Genomic DNA, 22,015 nt, shown 5'->3' on the forward strand with positions numbered 1-22,015 from the left:
TTCTGTTGTTTCTCCTTCCCAGCATGAGATACGATGTAAATTTAATTCAAAACAAAAGAAGTGGAAATAGTAACATGTGCAATAAGACATTTTCAAGGGAAAGCTATGCAACAGGCCTTGTGTATTCTACCCTTTCATCCTATTATCATTAGCATCATCCTATCATAAGCACAGTACATTATGTACAGCGGTGTGCACCAAGACCATGAATTTCAGCACATGGCAGAGCCACTAAACTGGAGCTGTTTGTAACTAAGATTGTTAGTGGTACGGGAACCTAAAAAAAGAAACACATTTAAGCTTGTATTATTCAGTTTATATGAAAAAGACCGTACAATTCCCATGGTACATCAACAAGATGGACTGGTATGCCAACTAACCTCTATTTTAATATTTAAATTATAACAATACAATAACTAGAAAAGGTCAGTGCTTCAAGTGACAGCTTTTGCCACTTCAATTCCAATATTTTTCCAAAATAAAGATGCAATTAGATCTACACTTGAGCATCAGTAGTGCAATACAGAGTCCTTTCCTGAATAAAGGAGCTGAGGTTTATTCACAATAAAAGCTTTAAATAAGGTAGATTGTTGCCATTTATATATCAATTCTGTATGTTTGATATAAAATATATTGGGAAAGCTTAAACTGACTTATACAATCTACATTTGGCTAAAGCTCCACATAAGCAGCATCAGTGGAAATGAACATCAGAGCTGTACTTAATATAAAACACTTTCAAAACTACTCATCAACAAATGACAGAAGTTTGGCTAAGAATAACTGAACGTCTGAGGTGTGTACCAGACAAAAAGAATGGACCCTGTGGTTACTTGCACTATTTTAATTAAGTAAAAGAAATGCAAGATTTAGTCCACTTCCATTTCTCCAGGGGGTTTGGTCTGCTGAGGGTTGTCCTTTGCTGGTTCAGGTTTTGTTTCAGTACCGCTCTGTCCGTTCACTGGTCCATTGTGTTCACCGTTAGCTTTTGACTGCCCATCACTGGGAGGTTCTATCTTCGGTTTGGGCTTGTATATAATGGGATTACAGAAGCTATCCAATTCCTAATTGTGACAGAATTGAGACAGCAAGGTCATTTGGTGGCACAGCAACTGTACTATACTAGAATGTCTCTCATTCCTTTCTGGTCCATAACAGTTTGGAATTTAATTTTCAAGGATTAGACTTCTCAACTCTATTAAATTTAGAAACTTCAAATAAAGCCTTTCACTACCTAAAGAACTTCTGATCTGTTACAAACCTATATGGCAATCCACTCTGCAAAAAGTCTGGTGCTGTAACTCAGGGTATTTAAAAAAGCTTATGCAGAGGTATGCTGTAATTCAAGAGCCAGCACTGAAGATTGCTGAAAGTGCTGCTCCCTCTGTATATATCTTTTAATAGCTTTAAAATGTTTGTAGATGTAATATTCTACCTCAAATCTCGCCCAAAATCTGGTTTGAGACAAACTTACTAGAACGTAACAATGATTTTTATGATTTTTTTTACCTTAGATTTTGCCAGTATTTCTGCCACTTTCACAACTGGATCCTGAGTCAGACTTAGTTTATTCTGGGCGTTCATTTTGCTGTTCAACCAATTCATAGCCTCATTGATGTATTTTTCAACTTTTTCCATCTCAGCAGGATCTAGGTGATCATATTTTTCATCCTAAGGAGAGAGATATTTGCATCACCAATTAATATATGCCACTCACCCAATTAAATTACTCTTAGAAGCTACAGAAACACTGGTAACAGCCATAACTTGAGAGATTCATTTCAAGTGGTCCAAGTGACCACGAAAAATGTGATGATCTTTGACTCCTGAGAACTTGAAAACTGTTTTGCACTGCTAGCAGAAACAGCTTCTTCAAGAGAACATAAATCAAAGTACAACAGTCCTTCTAAAGCAGTTTAAGAGTTAATCCTATAGGGTTGCTTTTTAAACACAAAAAGCTCTACAGCCAAACTCAAAACACTTATAATCCTTAAATCACTAAATAATTTATTTCTACCTTATTTTTGTATGCTTCTACTGCTTTCATAAGGAGCTGAATCTTCTTTCCCAGTTCATTTAGAACTTTTGGTCTCTCTTCATGTTCCATGCATCTTTCCTGAATAGGCTGTCCAAATTTCTGGAATAGTAAGCACAAAGATCTTTACAAAATACATATATCCTTTAGTCTGGTCTAAGAATAAAATGAGGCATGGGAAGGAAGGCTGCTTTTAAGTCCTTTTCTCACCCATTCAAGAGCTAAATCTTTGCATGTTTCTTTAGTGCATCATCAACAAAAAAATCCCAGAGGTTTAAACAAAGGAGTAGTACCTGTCCTTACTAGGCTTGGTATTTTGCAGTTTTCTGCAAAAAGAGCTTTTGGAACAGAAACAAATCAAGATTTAATGAATGCTTTAATTTTCAAGCAGTTAATCTGAAAACTTCTAGTTTTATCCACTGTCTGTTTTTTCCTTCTCTTGAATACTGGTATCCAGGCAGTTGCCTGGATCTGCACTGCTGTTTCCATCAGTTATCCCTCCCACAAAGGAAATCTGACTTGAGAAAAAACAACTGGAGCCCTAGGGCTAGAGACATACTTCAAGTTACTCCAAAGTAGCTAGTCATTCATCAGAATTCACATTTTCCCCATGAGATTATTAAAATCTAAAGGGTTTTTTTTGTCATTACTAATCAAATGATACAGTGGAAGCTACTGTTAAAGCACTGTCAGCCTTTACCATTAGACAGTAGACTCAAAAATTGAATTTTATGATACAGCCATAGAAGACCACTTAGAACAGGACAATCAGAGCATATGGTCTGGAGTGTAATTCTGATTACCCAGGAAGGCAGTCAAACTATTCAAAAACCTCCTTCAGATTGTTAGAAGACTGACAGAAAACTCCCATAGCAATTAAATCTGTTGTCACTAGTGACAGCCTGCTTCATTTCAACCATTTTCAAATTAGGAGCACAACTCTCAATTAAACAAACCGTAGTTTTAGTTCTAAATATTATGTTTGCTTCCTAAATAACTTATATATACAACCTGAACACCCATCCATGAATACACATGCATGACTTTTCTAGAAAGCAACTTAAAACCTTACTTTTAATTCCTGAAGCTTATCCATGTATACTTGTTTTGGCTGGTCCTCTCCATCTTCATAAAGCCAATTTTCGGTGTCCTCCAACATCAAGGTCAGCTTGTTTGAATCCTACAATGCAAGTCAGGGACACTCCAGTTCAGAAGGGAACACGTCAAATGAGACTTTTCTCCCACCCGCACACACCTTCTTCGCAACTTCACCCCTACTCGAAAAAGTGTTTCATCAGCTTGAAATATTCAAAGTGATAGTGAAGGAAAACAGTAATTAACAGACTTCAAAGCCAAGATTTTACAGAGTGATAAGAGAGGGAGGACAGCCCTACTCATCTGATTTGCAGGTGAAGTTTATTGGAGTTATAAATTCAGTCCCGAAGCTATGTAAGACAGCCCATGCACCTCTTAACATTCTTCCATATTATCTGTTCATTTTTTTTTATTCCTACTCACTGACACCATTTAGAAGCTCGTGGCCTGCTTTCCTATGCTGACCATAGGATTTTTATTTTCTGCATGCATCCCCAATCTTTCTTTGCCACTGAGGAACTTCTCAGACAATAAAGAACTCTGCTTGCTTGCAAGTTAGATGTTAGGTCCAAGTGTAATTTGAACTTCACTTTTGTGAAGTTGAGCCATCTATTACTCCAAAACTAGTCCAAGAGACTGCTGGAGCCTTCACAGAACCCATGCTCAAAACTTACTAATACAAAGGAACTTTTTCCAACAGTTGAAACATATAAGCAAGTCTTACTTCTTCAGTGATAAATTTCTCAAAGACTCCACACAGCTTGTCTCTGAATTCATACACATACTCTTCAACAGCATTCTTAGCATCATTTCTTTCTTTCTCAAGCTTGTCTTGCATCATCATCTTCCCCTACGGTGGAGAAAAGCTTATTTAAAACTAAAAGCATTTTAAGTGTCAAGCTCAGTGACTACTCTCTTGAAAGTGCATCACAGAACTTGGCAGAAGCCTGCTTATTTCCAATTGCTGATAAAAATGTTCACCTCTGTGTAAGTCATCTGCACTGCAAGCACAACCAGAGCAGGGTAAGATAACTCTAATGAAACTGAGTAATTTCACCAAAACCCCAACAAAAACAAACCCCCTTACAATTAAGGGTGAACCCCCTAAGAATTCTAAATTGGGTAAGTTGATGGTTGCAAATTTTTTTTAGATAATTATTCACAGCGACATTGAGTGGTCATCTGTTTATGCTGCTTACCTCATTTTCTATATAGGAATTGATAAGATCTTGTCCCAGTTGCCTATAGAGGCTTGCCTGTATAGGGAGGTCAATACTCTTAACTTTTGTTTTAGCCTTTGGCTGGGATAGATGATCTTGCTTTTCTCCAGAAGAAGCCTATAAAGAGTGACACTACTAAGAAACTTCCAGGAATGGAAATATTATTATATTTATGCTCAAAAAAGAGAGACAAATAAAACTAGTTAAGACAGCTACAAATTAATTTTATATAGATTTAGTACCTAATTATTCCTCTCTATTCAAAATCACCATTACTTCAGTTCTGAAACAAACTGGTGAAAATTAATTTCCTTAAACATAAACAGCTGTAAGAAAACTTGTTCAGAAGCTAATATTCTTTACGGTATTTCATAAGTTTCCCTAAATTACATCTTCACTATAAAATTAGGTTGAACAACAGAAACCTACTTCAAATTCTTAACCATACTGTGTTAAAAACTCAAGTGCTATGGTAGGATTCCTAACTTACATATATTCGTTTACTGAAATGGTTATGTAAATATGCATTTCTTGAAACACAGTCCTACATTCTGCAACTAGTAAAATCAGTGAATGTGAGAATACTGGGCAAAAAATGTCTTATCAGTACTGAATACAAACTTTTGTTTCCGTTCCAGCATTTTCAGTTTCCTCATCTGCTTGGTTCTGTTGTTCAGCTTGACTTTTTTGCACACCTTCTTCTTGATCAACCTGCATTTTATCCTAGAGAGAGAGAGTTACATAACGGAATGCAAAGGTTTGCTGTAAGATTTAAGACTGATGTCAGTTACAGTAGATCACACACAATATATGACCTTCAGAATCAATGCTAAAAATTTTTGATTCACCATATTTGAACAGGCGTTTTGATACATTACTTGTATTTCTATCTTTCAAATTAAATGAACTCAGCCTCTTGATGTTGCCGTCTGTCCCCGTAACATAATTACACTGAACCCTGTGAATACTCCCTTCACTTTAAATTAAAAATACATACATATAAAATGCAAGCAAAGAACATTCTAAAAACACACTACCAACACAGGCAATACCAATGGGTTCTCTATGGAACAGCCAGAACTCTGACCTTGTATAATTTTTGACCTAAACTTTAAAGTTTGTAGTCCAAAGAAGAAGTAATCATTGTAATTATTACCTGCTTCTGTCTCAAGGACAGCAAGACTAATAAAAATTAGTTTCTGTAGTAGTAGCCTCTAGGAGTACATGACCAACTGTCTTCCCTCCTTGCCACCCAAAATGAAGCAAGCTTCAATTAAATTTATCTGTAAATTTATCCTAAATTTATCGCTTATGCCTTATTCTAAATTTAACAATCTGAAAAAGACATCACTAATTACTAGTGTTGATCACTTGGTTTAAGTAATACAACTCCCTGTTATCACTGAAAAACACTTTCAAGAGAAGTTTTCAGGATGACTCTAATATTTGGACATCCAGTGCACTGATAACTAAGGAGCTGCAGATGAAGTCTGAAAGATCCAAGACTGCCTCTACTAAAAGGAATTCAGATTTCTGGATTCATAAACTACATATTCATGAAAAATCATTTACTGTTAGTTCTCCAAAATGCAAAAAAAAGTCATTTAAGGATTTCAAACTCTAGCACAGAGACATACGTTGCAGTTTAGAGTGGAAAACAAGATTACTTTTACCAAATTTAAGTTTTGTCACTTCAGAGTAGGGAAAAAAAAATCTAAATGCTAAACTTACTGTTCTTACTGTTCACACAGAAAAGCCAACGACATTAGGAACTGTTTTACCTACAGGAAATAGCTATAGAGGGGAAACAATAAACATATACACCACAAACCTCCTCCTCAGAGTCAAGGGGATCATCCTCAATACTGAAAGGTAATTGCTGACAAGCACCATTGTGAAACAGAAGATATGTTAGACAAATGGAGTACTACAGCTGGAAAGCCTGAGGATGGAAGCAGTTACTCGTGTACTGAACACCCAGTGAACTCCATGTGCAGTGTGCCTCAGACTAAATGCCACCTCTATCACTTCCAATCCTTTTCCACTTGATTACAAACATCAGATACGGAACACTTGCCCACAAGGAACTGCATCATATTTAGTATTTCAAATATGCTCACATTCCTGGAAAGCAGTGTAGTATTTAAGGAGTTGCTTATATAGATTATGTAATGCTAGTTGTGTAACCACCTGCTCCAATTCCTGTAGTATATTGAACTAAAGTGGGAAAAGCTGCTAAGAACAGATCTTAAATGAAAGGCTGCCAAGGCCATCATATATAAAGATATACCATATATTTTTTACTCATTCAAAAAATACTGTGTGAGGAACAACAAACCCTAAGACTAATTTGTCAACAGATCTCATTAAATATGCTGCCATTTGCTAGCAACACCAGATAATGCTAATGCTAGTAGAGAGATGGTGAAGAACAATAACAAAAAATATCACTTTATTCTTTAGAATCTGGTTTTACATTCTTCTTTCTTTCTTAGTGCCACACTTCACCAGTACTTCGATAATAAACATGAAGAAATGTGTTACATAACTGAAGAAGTAATTTAAGGGTGGAGAAGCAGTAACTGTCAAAAGCTAAACACTGATTTAATCTGCAATTATTGACTCTCTCATCAGAATTACAGTGTAGATATTTCCAAGTTTACATACCAGCTCTTCATCTCTGCCTTGGTTCTTACTCGATGATTCAGTGTCCATGGGTGTGTCGTTGTGATCCCCCTCTACGTTCTGCTTCTCTATGATGGAAGCATTGGCCACGCTGAAAAGGCCGTGGATGTTGACACGCACCTTCACCTTCACTTTGGAATTGTCGCCATCAGGTTGGGGACCAACATTCTGAATAGTGAAACGCCCTTGAAAACAATAAAGATGGCTTTAACTGTTGTGTCAAAAAAGTAGTGAAAGGGCGTTAATTTAAACAGCACCTTCATGTAACTTGAACTACTTGGAAACTTTCTACTTCATTGTCAATCCTACAATGTAAGCTGCAGGTAGATAAACTAATGCCTGGTTCCCCAATTATTATCAGTTCACTGACAATTAGTAAGATGTTTTTGCTTTATCTGTATTTCATAAAAAAGCAAGATACCACTTTACTAGGTATTCTACTTCTCTGTTGCCTTCTGTAACCATCACACTAGAGAAATTACTCTGATGATCTCAAATGGTTTCTTTTGTCCACGTAAGTCAAACTTCACACTGTAAAATAAAATGTTAACAGAGATTTTGAATGATGAATTTGATAACATGGTTGCACTACACTTCCTGGAGAATGAACAGTGCTTATCAAGGCTTCTGGAAGTAGTGAGGTTGATACATTTTGCAACTTGCTGGAAATTTGACTGTAGATGATGCAGACTGTGCACACATAAAGAAGAACGTTTCTTCCTGAAGACCACAGACTTCTTGCATAGACAGCTAAATAAACAGCACCAAGTTTATATCTGATTAATAAATCAGGAAATAAAATCATGAATTAAAGACCTTGAGGAGTATATTGATACTGCAAGTAAGGTAGCATTAACTACCAAGAAACTTATTCATACAATCTAATTCTTTAAACTCTACTACAGATGCTTAAATTGAGGAAATGCCTATCTTTTATGTTCTCAGATTAACAGAAAGAGACGTGAGGGATAGCACTAGATGAGTTACCTGTCCAGACAGGCAACAGCTCCTTTGATCCAATTTCTTTGAAAAATCCAGGCTAGCTGGCACATAAGATCTTTATCAATTTTATAGAAATTGAAAGAACCAGACAGTAGAGCACTAAAAACTCTTTGTACCTACTTGTTTTAAAGCATTCAGAAACAGTAAAGATAAAATGAACAGAGCAGAATTTTTTTTAGGAACTGTCCAACAAAGACGTCAATACTGTTTGATCACTACATTTAAACCAAGAAGACTGTGCTGAGCCTTTCTAAAGAACCAAACCTTTACTATAAACTAGGAAATATGGAAGTGACCTATCTTAGAAGAAAGGAGAACCACTCTTCCCAATATCAACAGGAGCTGGGTAAGGAGTTTCTATTCACATTTCCTTACCTATTCTGGAATCAGGATAAGGCACTTCATGCGGATGGGTATAATAAGCTTCCAGGTCAAAAGGCTCTTTCTTGTGAAAAGTAATTACTTTTGAGAATGGAGCAGCATGGTTCTTACTGAAGACTTCACACTCCCTAAAGCAGTAAAACATTAAGTGAGGTTAAACCTCTGAGCATAATTTAATGGATAATGAAAATCCAGGCATGTTAATGATCAGCAGCCACGCAAACAGCTGAGTAATTTAAGGTATTTTATGACAACATTTGGAGGTTGAAAGCCTCTTGGTCTCAAAGCTGGACTCTGCATTCAAGATGACACTTATTAAAAACTAAGCAACTTCACTGCAACATTTCTTAATTAAATGTATTTCCAATTATTAAGCAGTAATTGGAAATTAAAAAGCTAAAGTGCAAAAAAAATCTAAAACAGTTCAAGTGGACGAGAGCTTCAAAGCCAGAGGCCTGGTTTTTTCCCCACAGCTCAACATTTTTCTTGACATACAAACACACACTTTTCAGTAGGCACTGTACCAACTTACCCTGTTCCTTCTTCATAAGATGATTTCCATCTCAACGTTATAGAGTAAGGAACAACATCTGTGATGGAAAACTCACGTACTTTAAAAGCTGGGGAAAGAATTGCACACTAGAAAAAGAAAAAAAGACCAAAATTTTATTATATCCATATAGTCAAATAAATAACAAGTACAAGAATTAATACTTAAGAGTTAAAAGGCTACAAATCATATAGGTCATATGGAGGTCCTGCTTATCATAGAATTTTTTTTAACAGAACCCTCCCATAGTTAATTGAACTGAAAGACTTAACAGAAGTAATAGGTGCTACTTCCCCAGTGATTTTCAGTAAAGATACCCAGCAAAGCTTTCGAACGACTACATAGGAGTGGAACAGCAGAATTTTGGTCATCAAACTTAACAGGTCTCTAACAAGACCATCCTTTTAACATGACACAGCAGCAAATTAACGAATGTAACAGAATCATTTCTGACAAACTGTTGAAAGAAGTAAGACCCTGTATCTTGTTTCAGCTGTAGCACCTTTTGCTTGTGGTTAGTTGTATTTCATTAGTACATGATGTTAAAGTAGCAATACCGAAGTTTTATTTCAATAACTATACCTGCAAGGCACAGCCTCTTGCAACAGCTTCATCAGCATTTAGCGTGGTGCTTATCTCTTTACAGAAAAAGTTAGAGATCTGTTCCTTCACTGCTGGAATTCTAGTGGCCCCACCTACTATTTCTATACTGTAGATATCTTCACGCTGAAGTTCTAGAAAAGAGAGTGCACGGATTTAAATTATCGTCAAGATTTCAAAAAGCTGTCTTTGGACAACTAAAAAAAAAAAAGAAAAGGTAAGAGTCCTCTTATTATCTGACACTGTGACAAGCACTGAATGCATTTAACAGCCGACAAGATCTTTGTAACTCTCTGTCCCTCCTGCAGACTACAAAGGTTTCTAGTTGCATAAACCTGGAAAATGCAGAAGCCAAGCATCAATGAGAACAGCATGTGCATCCCCTTTCTGGTGTGCATAGACCCAAAAGTGTAAAATTGGATCCTCTTTAGGAGCCCTGCCCTACTGGACAATACCTCACCTCTCCTGAACAACAAAATGAAACCCAAATATACCTGATCTTACGGCTGGCTCAATCTTAGTTGCCAAAAAAGTAAAGCAAAACCTTTAGCTAAATACATGTAAAAAATAGTAGACTGTGCTTGCAGGTTATCTTGAATTCAGAATTAAGAAGTTATGTGTATAAATAATCTCAAACTATCAGTCCTTGAACAGCTCTGCTCAGATGTTACTCAGGTTGTTAATTCCTGTATTAGCTATCTAGCCAAGAGAAGCAGAATTCTTCCCTTTCTTTTAGATGAAGATGCTGGAATTAGGGGTAAAACCTTTTCCCATGAAAGTCTAATTCTCTCTTTTACACTACATTAGGCAAAAAAGAAATTAATTTGTTATTTGCACATGCTTCTGGTAACTTGTTTTAAGAATATACTGCCAAATTCTCAGGTCAGCAAAGACATGTATGTATCACATGGAACAGGCTGGCCCAAAGGTTGCAGTAAAGAATAATATTTTTTCCCCATCATCATTTTGGCTTGGTTTGGTTTTGTGTTTTTTTAAATCAATTCAGAGTGCCAGCCTTTTCCATGACACAGGGTGAATGAGGGTCAATAACCAAGGTTGCAGAGTGGCATGTGCAATAAATGAGGCGGGAATGGGATCATGCAGTCATGACAAGCGTATGAATGGAACTTACATTTAACTTTTCAGTATTTAGCTTTGCAATTCTAATAAATACAAAAATATATTAAAAAGATAATCATTAAGGAGATCGAGGATAACTGGATTACTAGCAGTACCTAAATTAACTTCTACTTACTTGCTTGATCCATGGCTGCTCTTAGAGGAGGCTCCACTCTGGCCAGAAGGGCAGCACACAATTGCTCAAACTGAGCTCTGCAGGACAGGAAGAGTGTTCCACATTATGAGGCAGCTTAGAGACCACCCTCCCCTGCACCTCAGTGAAAACAGCACACCGTACCTGTTCATCTTACTGGAGACATCAAGGTCATTCATGAAGCACTCAATATTGAGTGGAAGGTCAGAAGCATTTGCACTCATAAGCTTCTTGAGCTTTTCACATTCCTGATACAATCGCAACAGTGCTCGGGGATTCTCTTTTACATTCAGTTTGTATTTTGTCCTAAATTCTTCAGAGAAGTAGTCTACCAAAGCCTCATCAAAATTCCTACCACCTACAAAAGGGTCAAAGGTAGTAGCCAAGACCTGACAGAAGTGAAAGAAAGATGAGAATTTATTAGACAATGTTTGTTCTGTGTCATTTACTCAACACAGCAAAATGTGCTATCATCTTCCACATGACTTCAAATGGCATTTTGCTACCAAAGACAAGTTCACAAAAGCATTCAGCCAGTAGCAGCTCATAGACAAAAGTCTCCAAAGCAGGAAGTGAAAACTGTTCAGTTTTACCTTGTATCCTATTGGATTTAAGACTTTCAACTTGGAAAAAAAACCCCAGCATCATGGAGTGACTTGGGCAGTTCAAGAATTTCCCATGAGTAAGTCAGCTGCACAACTACAATGCTTTTGAGACTACCTGATTATGCAAATATATCAGTAATATAACATGGCACAGAAACTGCAGTGTGCTCAATTATCAAGCACTTTTCAAAATATACTTTGGGATAGTTCACTTCTGCATTTTACAAAAACTGACTTACTGAAATAGCGAAAAACAACAGAAGAGTTTTGTATTCCACGTTTTAAAAGTATTTGCTACAGACATTTAAAAAAGTAATCTTTCCAAAGAGCAGTATTTTGAATATTAAATACTTCAGGCATATGGAATTTTAATGCATGACTTAAAAGATTACCTTCAGTTTTCCCTTGTTAAAAGCACAGATGGAAACCTGATATGCAGAATGTCCCATATCTACAAAGACCACATTTCTTGGCTTCTCTTCCAAGGCTGGCAGATCTTGCTTGTATATTCCATAGGCTAATGCAACTGAAAAACATCAGCCCATGGAAGTTAAGGGCAAGATGTAAAGTGTGCATTAAAAGCACTACCAAAAGACATACACTACCCATTCTTTACACTTTCTGAACACCTCCTTAACTGCTCAAATGTTGAAAAGATGTTGAAAACACATTTTTCATTGACAAGAGATGAAAGAAATGTCAAGTGAAGGTTCAACACTACTGAAGCATCACCCTGTAATTCAGTTCTGCTTGCAGCCAAATTAACATTGTAATTTGTTAAATTGCACAGATTAAGCCTCATGCTTACACCTCTCCCTTGAAATGCTTTACTTCCATTATTTTTTATCTTAGCTTTGCAAAACTCACGCATGCCCAAGAAACAAACGAAAAAAGAGTTTTAGAAGACTAGTTTACACAAATCTAAGATTTCACTACCCAGCACTCATTTGGAAAGTTGTTTGAGACTTTCTAAGTGCAAAGAAAACTTAAATCAAGAAAAATAAAAGTTACTGATTTAAACAGCTCCATGTTTAGTTCCCATAAAGTGTTAGGTATTTCTATGCTCTGCCCTGACCAGAAGAGGGAAGTTACTTTATAGAACCAGTTGTCCCATTGCTGCAGCTGACAGGATTGCCTCAAGTTTCAACTGTCATTACCCCACAGACTCAGTTGACTTGGATATCTGAAAAGTCATATAGTTCAAGTTGTTTGTAAATATGATCAGCAAATCCACTTTTGGAAAAGTGCATAAAAATGCAGTTTGCGTAGAAGCAGCTCTTAAAGCATACACAGTAAGTAGTTAAAAATGAAAAATCTTTGGATTATACTTGATAATTTCCCTTCAATGTTTATCACTGCAACTAAGTATTAGCTTATGATAAAAGTATTTCTCTAATACTTCCATAAGTTTTATTTTTACTTCAATATACCCATCTTCTAGAAAGCTGGAAAGAAAATTAGAAGGCCCCACTACAACCTATGTTAAAGAATGTATTTACCATAATCTTTTAGACACATCTGATAATATTGTACTGTACTATTATTTAATACAGCAATTAAGAATTTAGGTCAGGTGCACACCTCAGCTGGATCATGAAGAGATTCTGAAGGTAGCTCAGGCCTTCCTGATACAGCTCCTGTAGGTTCATGGTACAGCTGAGAGGTAAGCACATATGCCAGCTTTATTTCCAAAGCTATCCCCCAGTGGCATTGTGTTCAAGTTAGCAAACCCCAACTTCTATCACGCCTCCTAAGTGCTGCACACCACCCCACTGCTGTGTTTCCAGTTCCCAAGCTGGATTGGGCAGTACCAGCCCGGACAGCTCCTTCTCAAGCTCCTGATTGTGTAAGAGCAGGATGTCATCACCCTCACATTCAAGAGCCTGAATGGATTTAAAAGGAAAAAAAAGAGTTTCTGCCCTTTACCTGCTGTAGTTTCATTCATCAGCTTCAGACAATTTAGTCCTGCAATCTGTGCAGCTGCCATTACAGACCTTCTTTCAGCATCAGTGAAGAAACTAGGGACCTGTTTCCAAAAATAACAACACGGTATTATGGAATATGGATTTTTTAATTTAAATAAGTCAGACTTGCCCATTAAGCTACCCTATAAATGTCATTGCCACAAGAAACTGTTATGAGCTAGCCAGAAATTAATAAGGCAGTCTGAATAAAACAGGTAGCTAGTTCATTTTAGTTCATATTTTAATTAAGATTTCAAAATATGACAAAAATGAAGTGGCATCCAAGGTTGTCTTAAATAAAGCCGATTTAAGCACCACAAAAAAAAACCCTGAAAATGCTTTCTCAGATTCTTAAAATCATTACTAACTGAAAACATTTGTGCAGGACAAAGTCAACAGAATAAATATTCACACATAGCCCAAAAACAAGTTACAGGCAGAAGCACTGCAGTGATGCCACAACTAAACCTGAACCTGTATTCATTTTTCAAATATCACCTCCAGCACAGTGCCAGCTTACAGGGAGCTACAACAGTGCCATCAAAAACAGCCAAAGCATAATCAGAACCCATTTAGAAGCTGGCTGCCATCAGCTGGCACATCTTCAGTGTCAGTCAGAACTACATTCACAGTGTGTTTTGTTGGCTACCACTGTGGTGTATCCCTCTGTGCATGGGAGGTGCTCTCTAAGTGTCTTTGTATACCAAAAGGAAGCAAGGAAAAACATCAAAGTGGATTTCTAACAGCTAAATTACATGACTTTCCAGTTTCTATGTCTCTGACAGATGCAATGTCTCTCCAATCCCTCATGCCCGGACTTCCCAGCAGAGCCAGTAAACAAAAACCATGTGAAAAGCAGACACAGGAATTCATATCAGGAACAAAACCTCCTCATGGGGAAGGCCATCAGCTAGAAAAATCATGGGCAAACCAACCAAATAAAAAGGCTTTTTCAAACAAAGCCAAGTAATTTGGGCTTCTCAAATTGTTACTATGACCCTCAGAGAGTTTAGGCAACTCTCAACTGCACTACAACAGCACTCAACTATGTAATAACAAAGAAATTTAACATGAATTTGGGAAGGTTTTTTGGAATCAAGGAGGATGTGCTCACACACAGGACAGCTTCCATTTATAACAGGAACTACAGTAATCAGGAACACTATACACAGCCCTTGTAGATAGACAGTTTGGATTAGCTTAAGCAATATGTTCTTTCTGAAAAAACACTCTTGATTTAACAAATTTTTCATCTTCTCACATACGATTCCATTTGGAAAACCTTTAACAAAGGCCTATTTTTGGGGATACAATTTCTATCCACTACTTGTATCTATTCCCACTGCACCATGGCATAACCTGTCCTAGCTTATGTAAAGCTATCTATAGATTACAATAAATATATTACCACTTACTGAGATCACACAGTCTGCCACTGGCTTCTTCAAAGCACTTTCTGAAGTCTCTTTCAGTTTGGCCAATAACATTCCTGTAATCTGTTCAACTGCAAAAAGTTTCTCTTCATCAAGGTATCTCACCTGAAACAGAGAATTGTGATTCTGTAATCAATCATCTCAACTTTTCTCTGAAGATGTGATGAAGCTTAATACCAGACTTTAGACACAAATAACACCATATCAATTGATGTTACAATCTGTGCTACCTACAACAAATCTTAAAACAGTTCAGTTTAGGTGAAAATTGTTTTGTGGGAAACTTAACACCTCAGTTATCTCAAGGGGCTATTCACAATGATACAGTATTTCTGTTGCTCATGAACATTTGCTTCCTGCAAGGGTCACTTAAGCACATGAGGCAGGGAAGGTGCAAACAAGGCAATTCTAACAGTCCTGCCCTGCTCAGGAAACACATCTGAACCTTCAGCCTTCACATCAAGTTCTGTGTCCTGAATTCCTGAGAGACTACTGTCTCTCTAGCAATCCCAAGCACTCCTGTGCAGGGAAAACCAGAAGGATGTATATTTACACTGGCAATTATTGTGATATGACCAGGTGTACAGAATGAAACCCACTCTGTGGTATGAAGCCCTGTCAAAAAGCAACTCAAAGTGCACTGAGGATGAATGGGAAATCTGCTTCAAAAGTGCATTCCTGATCCAAATTAAAATGCTAAAAAAACCAGACACATTCAGAAATTGAAAACAGAAAGCCTGAACTCTGAGAAAAGCAGTTTCCAGCCATTTAGTCTGGAAGCAAATTACAAATAAATTGTTCAGATTTTATATTCAGAGCATTATCTTGTTTTCCTGAAACTTGGTCTCTCTGCATGTCTAAGACCTAATCTCAGAGGGAAACTAATAATCACACACAGTAGTTTTTTAAGGTATTTGAACATATTTGAAGGTAAATCTATTAGGGTAAGGTGAAAAGCTAGTAATGGAAAGTACTATGGAAAGCAAATACGACTGATGAGAAACCTCGATGGACGTCTTGGTTAGAAAGTACAGGACTTATTTAGAGAAACAGGAATATATTTAGAGCCTTCTTAGGGAAAATGTAAGTCTGTTCATGCAAGAAGTGACAAAGGTCCAAATGTACCTCTAAAAGTACTCTGCCCAAAGCTTTAACTCACCTTTACTCCCACGGAGCCATTAGGCATCTTCTGAAGTTCATAGGGAAGTTTGGCCCTCTCGGCTTGTATGTAAGGATCTTCAAATGCTCTTCCATGCAGTTTTTTGAAACCATGTACTGCATTTTTTACATTTGTGACAATCTGTGGAAAACATATTTTAATTACCTGTGACATGCAGGCTACAGAGGACCGTGAAGAAAGAAACTCTTGTTATGTTGGGTTTAATTCACACACTGACCTGTGTAAAGCCCTACACATTCACTGGAAAGAAATGTATGGGGAGAGAAAGAAGAACCTATTTTTTAATCTATGACCTCCATTAAAAAATATTCAAGTTTACTTCTCTCTGTAATATTCATTAGCTTGCTGCCATCAATTTTTACTGTGGTTTTTACATTTGAGGAACTTTCTGATACATTATGCAATATTTGAGATCATATACTGTTGCAATGGCTGTCAGTAAGAATAAATGAAGTTATCACCTACAATAACCTTATATGAACCTTCACCAAATGAACACATTTCACTTCCTTTGAAGTTCTCCTCTAATTCAGATCCCAACTGGATGTGAAGCCTCCCCACACCTCTCATCAGTGTTTTAACCCAGTTACTTTAAGGACAGGCTTTTAAGCAAAGAAAGGGCCAGAAGAAGCAAATCCCAATGCACACAGTATTTAAGCTATCAAAAGAAACTACTGCAGGGTAATCTTGTCCAAGATGAACTAGTTTACTAATCTAAACAGCAAATTTCCCAGATGGGAAGAATACTGACAGGACACTTTCTCAGCAGCAAAGTTCAGGGGCTGAGCTCAGATAAAAAGTGTAAAGTTGCTCAGAATGAAAGCAACATGGCTTCTGCATTTACTGCCTGCTCACAGTACATCAGGAGGGCTCTACTACCTTCACATCTGCCAGGCAAATCTAAGGGGAAGGAAGTCTTCAACATGCTAACATCGTGCATGGACACAAAAAAAGAGAGCAAGACCTGACCTATTTTGAATTTGTAGATTCATACCGTCTATTACAAATCTTTAACATGTGTTTTTTTCCCCAAAGAGAGGTTTTCCTAGGTTGCAAGTGAATTTACTGAGGATCACAGAAATTTCACTTTCGTTCAAAGCTCCGAAGTGAGATAGTACATAACTAAAATGCATTCATTTCCCATTATAAGCAACAACCAGTATCTCTATGAAACTCTGTTCAACTTCAGTTTCAGCTTTTCTAAAGCATAAGCACATTATCCTTCCCCACCCCAGTAGAGATTTAATTACGAACTCTATTCTTGCTGTCATGAGTAAGCAAGAAAATAATATTATTTTACTGGTGAACAAACAAGGTTTTCTGTTTCTTCTCTTTTTGCCCCCCCACTCTGTATGACAAAACAATGCAGAAATAGAGTTGCAATTTTAATACAGGGTTGTTAATATTGTTGAAGCAGTAACTATTACTGTGAAATATACACTTACTGCAGAAAATTCACTTCAAAACATAAAATTATCAACTTTATTCGTGACTTGTTCAACAGGACGTAAGTCTAATAAATCACAATAAAGTTTGTGATCCATTTACCTGGCTCTTTGCTGCATTCCCAATGGCTCGGGTCTTGGATCCCAAAGATATACATGCTCTAAGTAAAAACAGAAAAAAAAAATCAGCTTTAAAAGATAACATCATAAAATATTTCCATGGTACTATAAAATATAAAAATTCAAGTAGCAGAATATGGATGTGGTGTTTAAGAGCATTACTGCATAAAGCACCAGAACTTGAAGTGGAATTCCAGTTGTTCTTTTTAAATTAGTTTAGAAATTGCAAGCACTGCAACTGTTGTCATTATAATTGCATTTAGGGAATTCTGTAAAGGTTTCTACAGATCTCATCATGAAGGAAAGGTATGAATAGTCACTTTTAGGTCACAGGTAACTGCGAAAAGAAGCCTGTGACATTTAGGTTAAAAACCTGAACTTTACCAGTCAGGTTTTTTTGACTCAACAAACCCTTGAGTCTGACAGGACCACATTCACACTGTAAGAGCCCTTACCAACAATCCTGACACAACAACTGGAAAAAACTTCAAACATCTAAGGCCAGGGGAGCTGAACAGCCCACAAGCTGCTGAGCACTTCCATAACTGAGGACTACCAAGTACATGCTGCAAACAGGCAAAAGGGGAGATATCTGGGAACAGCTCCCAGGGCTTTGGAAGCTCTAATGCAGTCCACAGACCCTTGCTGTTTCTTGTGTCACCACTGAACACCCCTCTGGCTCAGCAAAGGCTGCCCCAGGTCACAGTCACCATCTGGCCCCCCTCACCACCACCTTTGGAAATGGTTGGTTTATTTTCTGGAAGCTATCACCGTACGTCACATTACAGGTTTGAAATAGAACTCTTCCACAAAAGGGAACAAATCTGGCTAAAACCATTCAGGAGTAAGTAACAGATACAACCCAGATTTCATGCAGTTCAAATGTAATTGTAATTGTTTAATGAATGTATAAAGGTCACTACAGCAGATTACTTCCTGCCTCCTCTCCATCATCACTACAACGAGGCCACTGTAATTTGAGAGTATCCTCTAGCAACCTCTTCTCTGTGACACCACACTGAACATGCAAAACCTCCAGATTTCACTGCTGCAAACAGACAAGGCATTGCCCTACATTTTCAGATATGTAGTTCAGCTTTCACCATTTTTAACGTCACAACGCTACAGTTCCCAATCATACCTTGTGATAATTAATGAAGGTCAGATAAAAGAGCTCTTTATATAGTAAGCAAATGGTTTACAAACTTATGCTATTGTATCACACCTTTTCAAGTGTAGGAATCTGACTCTGCTGACAGACAGCTACTGGCACATACCCCACACAGAGCATGAAGCATCAAGTCAGGAAGCTACTTGACACACCACAGCTCCTGCCACGGTTTACTTCAATTACTCACTTCCAGCACAGAGGGATGGATAGTTTCTTCTTCCATTGGCTGGGAAGCAACAATGCCAAAAAATGAATGTGCTCTCTTTGGCACCAAAAACTTCTGCAGTATCCAAAACAGTCCTCTAGGAAGAACATCCACCCTAAGGATACAAGGATACTGAACTGCTTCCCTTACCACTACCCTCAGCTTGCTTTGAAGAGAGCTGTAGAGCAGTACCCAGACTTCACTAAGGTAGCAGCTCTCCGCACTGGAAGGACATTTCAATCCTCTCCCTGCACTGTTTTGAAGAAGATGTTACCTTCATGATCTTAATTACAGCATGTGATCACACTAAACACACATGGTCTGAAAAAAGTTACTAAAACATTATGAGCTATCAACAATTGGCTCTTTTCCCACAAAACTACAGTGGTGAGGGAGAGCACCTGAAAGGGCCACTAGCCATGAGCATAATGTGCTAGGAGCACTGGAAACACGTACAACAGACTGGCTGCAATTGCCAGTTCAGAAAAAGCCAAGCATCAGTTAACTTCCAAAGAGATGCAAGGGCCAAAAGCCTTAAAATACACAAGTTCTACCAAAATGGATGGCTTCATGGCAAAATCTTTTTCCTTTCTTTCTAGAAATATTTGTGCTAAAGCTTCCAAGACGATACACATCTTACAAACACTAACAATCCCAAGCATCAGATTACAGGAGGCACATTTCAGACAAAGGACCACCTGAATGTTTTAACAACAGGGATACCGGATTTATGACTTAAGAATCCTACGTTAAACTGCAGTCCCCAAGTCTACACTGCTTTTGTCTGTATGCTGTAAATGATGATGTTCACAGCAGCACTGCACAGGTATCTGAGCCAGCTCCAAAGCTGGAATCTGGCTGCACTGATGAGCCTTGCCCAGAAAAAGCACAGCCAGGACTGTCCTATCTTTAGGCCCTATGCCAGGATCTTTACATGGCTTAATAACAGCACTCTGCACATGAAAGGGTTACTGGTTTGTCCAGGTATTTTTACAAAGTGCTACACAGATGCAGCAGACTCTGTATTTCTGGGAGTAAGTCATAAGTATTTGGGACATCTCCAATCCATGTTAACTATTAGCTAACTTAAATATCTGAATGACGTAAGCACCTGCATAAAAACATTTAAATAAAGAGTTCATTTACTGTGTTGCTATGTGCAATAAGAAGAAAAGTTTTGACGGTTCAAGAGTTAGATCTATCTACATCACTCAAATCCTGCCTGAAGTAAAGGTTTAGCAACTATTACAAACTTACATAACAGTAATAAATTTGTTACATTTCTATTGACCTTTCTGGTTTGCCTCAAGATAACAGTGTTAGAAAGGATGTTCCTCAAGTTGTCATGTATTACTGCATTTTGAGACGGACAAGGCCAAGGAAAATGTCACTTTAAGTGAGACACCCACTGCCTTTAAGTGTACATGTACTCCAGATGTTGTAATTGTCAACTTGTACATTACATCCTTCATAATCCCTCTGCAAATATCTTGAAAGTACAGTCAATCAGACATTAATATGAAAAATATTAAATGCAGAGAAGCCTTTCTGCAAAGAACATACTCCAAGAACAACTAAGAATTGGAAGTGCACTTCATCATAAGGGGGAAGGAAACTGCAGCTGCCTGAGGATTCTTTGGGCAACAACTTCATGGGATTCCTTGCACTGAATTTGAAAAGTCCCTGAATTTCAGTTCTCATAGAACGTGCACAAGGATAATGACTGCCTGAGAGTTAATGTGAAAAGTATATTTTTCTAAAGAGTAAAAGGAGTATTAAACAGTACTTCCATTAAAACAGAAAGTATGCATTTCAGCACTAAATTTCTTTGCACTTCTAAAAAACAACTTTTTAGAAAGCAAACCAACACCTACATTTCTCCGACATCAAAAGGAGGGCAACGCTGAAGTTACTACAGCCTCACACAGCAGAAACAGCTTTCTCTGTTGGCTACAAGTTCCTTTAATAAACGGAAGCACCATCCAACCCCCGATTTTCATGAGTATTACACGAATTCCTTAATCCTCCTCGAAAATTATGCACAGATAGAGCTGTGAAAATCCTAGACGTATCCCATAGAAACAGAGGAGCAAAGTCTCCACCTACTCTTGCGTATCCCATCATCACAGACGCTGCCCAGTTCCCCCCCCTTCCTCGCCAGACCTCGGTATTCCACGGCCACCAGATGCGGTGCAAGTAAGAACAGGTTTAAAGAGAGGGAATTCATCGCGCCACTTCCCTGTTTCCCTGGTGAATCAACGTCCTCCTCCTTCCCAGTCTCGCCACCACTCCATCACGTAATTGTTAATGAAAACGCTTCCAGATCTGGCAGGCGTTCCAGAGTTGGGGAAACACACGCGCTCCACCGAGATCTTTGGCTACGCGAAACCAAAGCGTGACAAGGACGGGGATAAAAGTCCGCCGTGCCTCCGGAGCGGTGCGGCACATTCACAGCGCGGGATTTCAAGGACACGCAGAGGCAGCAGCCGGGACAGCCAGACGCACACACACACGAATGTCTCCCGGGCAACCTCCAGCCCCAGCACGCGTTCTCGGGAAGAGGCGCTCTCCCGGCTCCCGGCGGGGCCGCGCTGCGCTCCCGCCGCGGGGGCTGGAGCGTCCGGGGAGACCACGCGGGAAGCGCCCCGGGGCGCGCAGGGGACACGGCCCCGCGGGAGCACCACACGGGGCTGCCCCCGGCGGGCAGAGCGGCAGCGCCGGGCCCCGGGAGCGCCGGTACTCACGGGGTGCAGCGGTCGCTGTACTCGTTGGCGATGGTCTCGATGCCCCCGCTCCGCGCCACGCCGATGTAGCAGTTGAGGAAGCCGAGGTCGATGCCCACCACAGACATGGCTGCGCCCGCTGCTCCCCGCGGCTCCGCTGGGACTGGGACTGGGACTGGCCCCGGCTCCGCGCCCGCCGCTCCCCCACTGCGGAGCACCGGCACCAACCGGCAGCGGCCCCGCCGTGCGCAGGCGCCACCGGCGGGAAGCCCGCCCGGCCCCGGCCTCCCCCTCGGCTCTTTCCGGCACCGCTCGGGCGGCGCTGCCC

The 22,015-nt window shown here is 38.9% G+C and overlaps 1 protein-coding gene across 2 annotated transcripts; it reads right to left on the reverse strand.

Moving 5' to 3' along the window:
- Window positions 1-280: 280 nt before the first annotated feature.
- On the reverse strand, window positions 281-21,939 carry HSPA4L (heat shock protein family A (Hsp70) member 4 like). Of its 2 annotated transcripts, XM_027689992.1 has the most exons (19): window positions 21,709-21,939; window positions 17,572-17,629; window positions 16,003-16,143; window positions 14,826-14,948; window positions 13,373-13,472; window positions 11,839-11,972; window positions 10,986-11,230; window positions 10,824-10,900; window positions 9,551-9,702; window positions 8,951-9,057; window positions 8,413-8,546; window positions 7,018-7,220; window positions 4,972-5,073; window positions 4,330-4,467; window positions 3,855-3,980; window positions 3,108-3,215; window positions 2,018-2,137; window positions 1,510-1,671; window positions 281-1,064 (listed from the first exon to the last, which is right to left on the reverse strand). In XM_027689992.1, exons 1-19 carry the CDS (start codon window positions 21,813-21,815, stop codon window positions 870-872), a joined length of 2,532 nt encoding a protein of 843 aa, XP_027545793.1. In that variant the 5' UTR covers window positions 21,816-21,939; the 3' UTR covers window positions 281-869. The 2 variants fall into 2 exon arrangements, with proteins under 2 accessions (XP_027545793.1, XP_027545794.1); XM_027689993.1 differs by lacking the exon at window positions 4,972-5,073.
- Between the last annotated feature and the right edge of the window lie 76 nt (window positions 21,940-22,015).

The sequence above is a fragment of the Neopelma chrysocephalum genome, unplaced genomic scaffold (genome assembly GCF_003984885.1).
Source record: "Neopelma chrysocephalum unplaced genomic scaffold, ASM398488v2 Primary Assembly neopelma1_79, whole genome shotgun sequence".
Classification (NCBI taxonomy): Eukaryota; Metazoa; Chordata; class Aves; order Passeriformes; family Pipridae; genus Neopelma; species Neopelma chrysocephalum.

Excerpts from the sequence above, each read along its gene's own strand:
- HSPA4L (XM_027689992.1), bottom strand. The coding sequence starts at position 21,815 with ATGTCTGTGGTGGGCATCGACCTCGGCTTCCTCAACTGCTACATCGGC. Across the intron at positions 3,981-4,329 it reads ATTCCTATATAGAAAATGAG|GGGAAGATGATGATGCAAGA; the intron begins GTAAGCAGCATA and ends TCTCCACCGTAG. Across the intron at positions 3,216-3,854 it reads AGAAATTTATCACTGAAGAA|GATTCAAACAAGCTGACCTT; the intron begins GTAAGACTTGCT and ends CTTGCATTGTAG.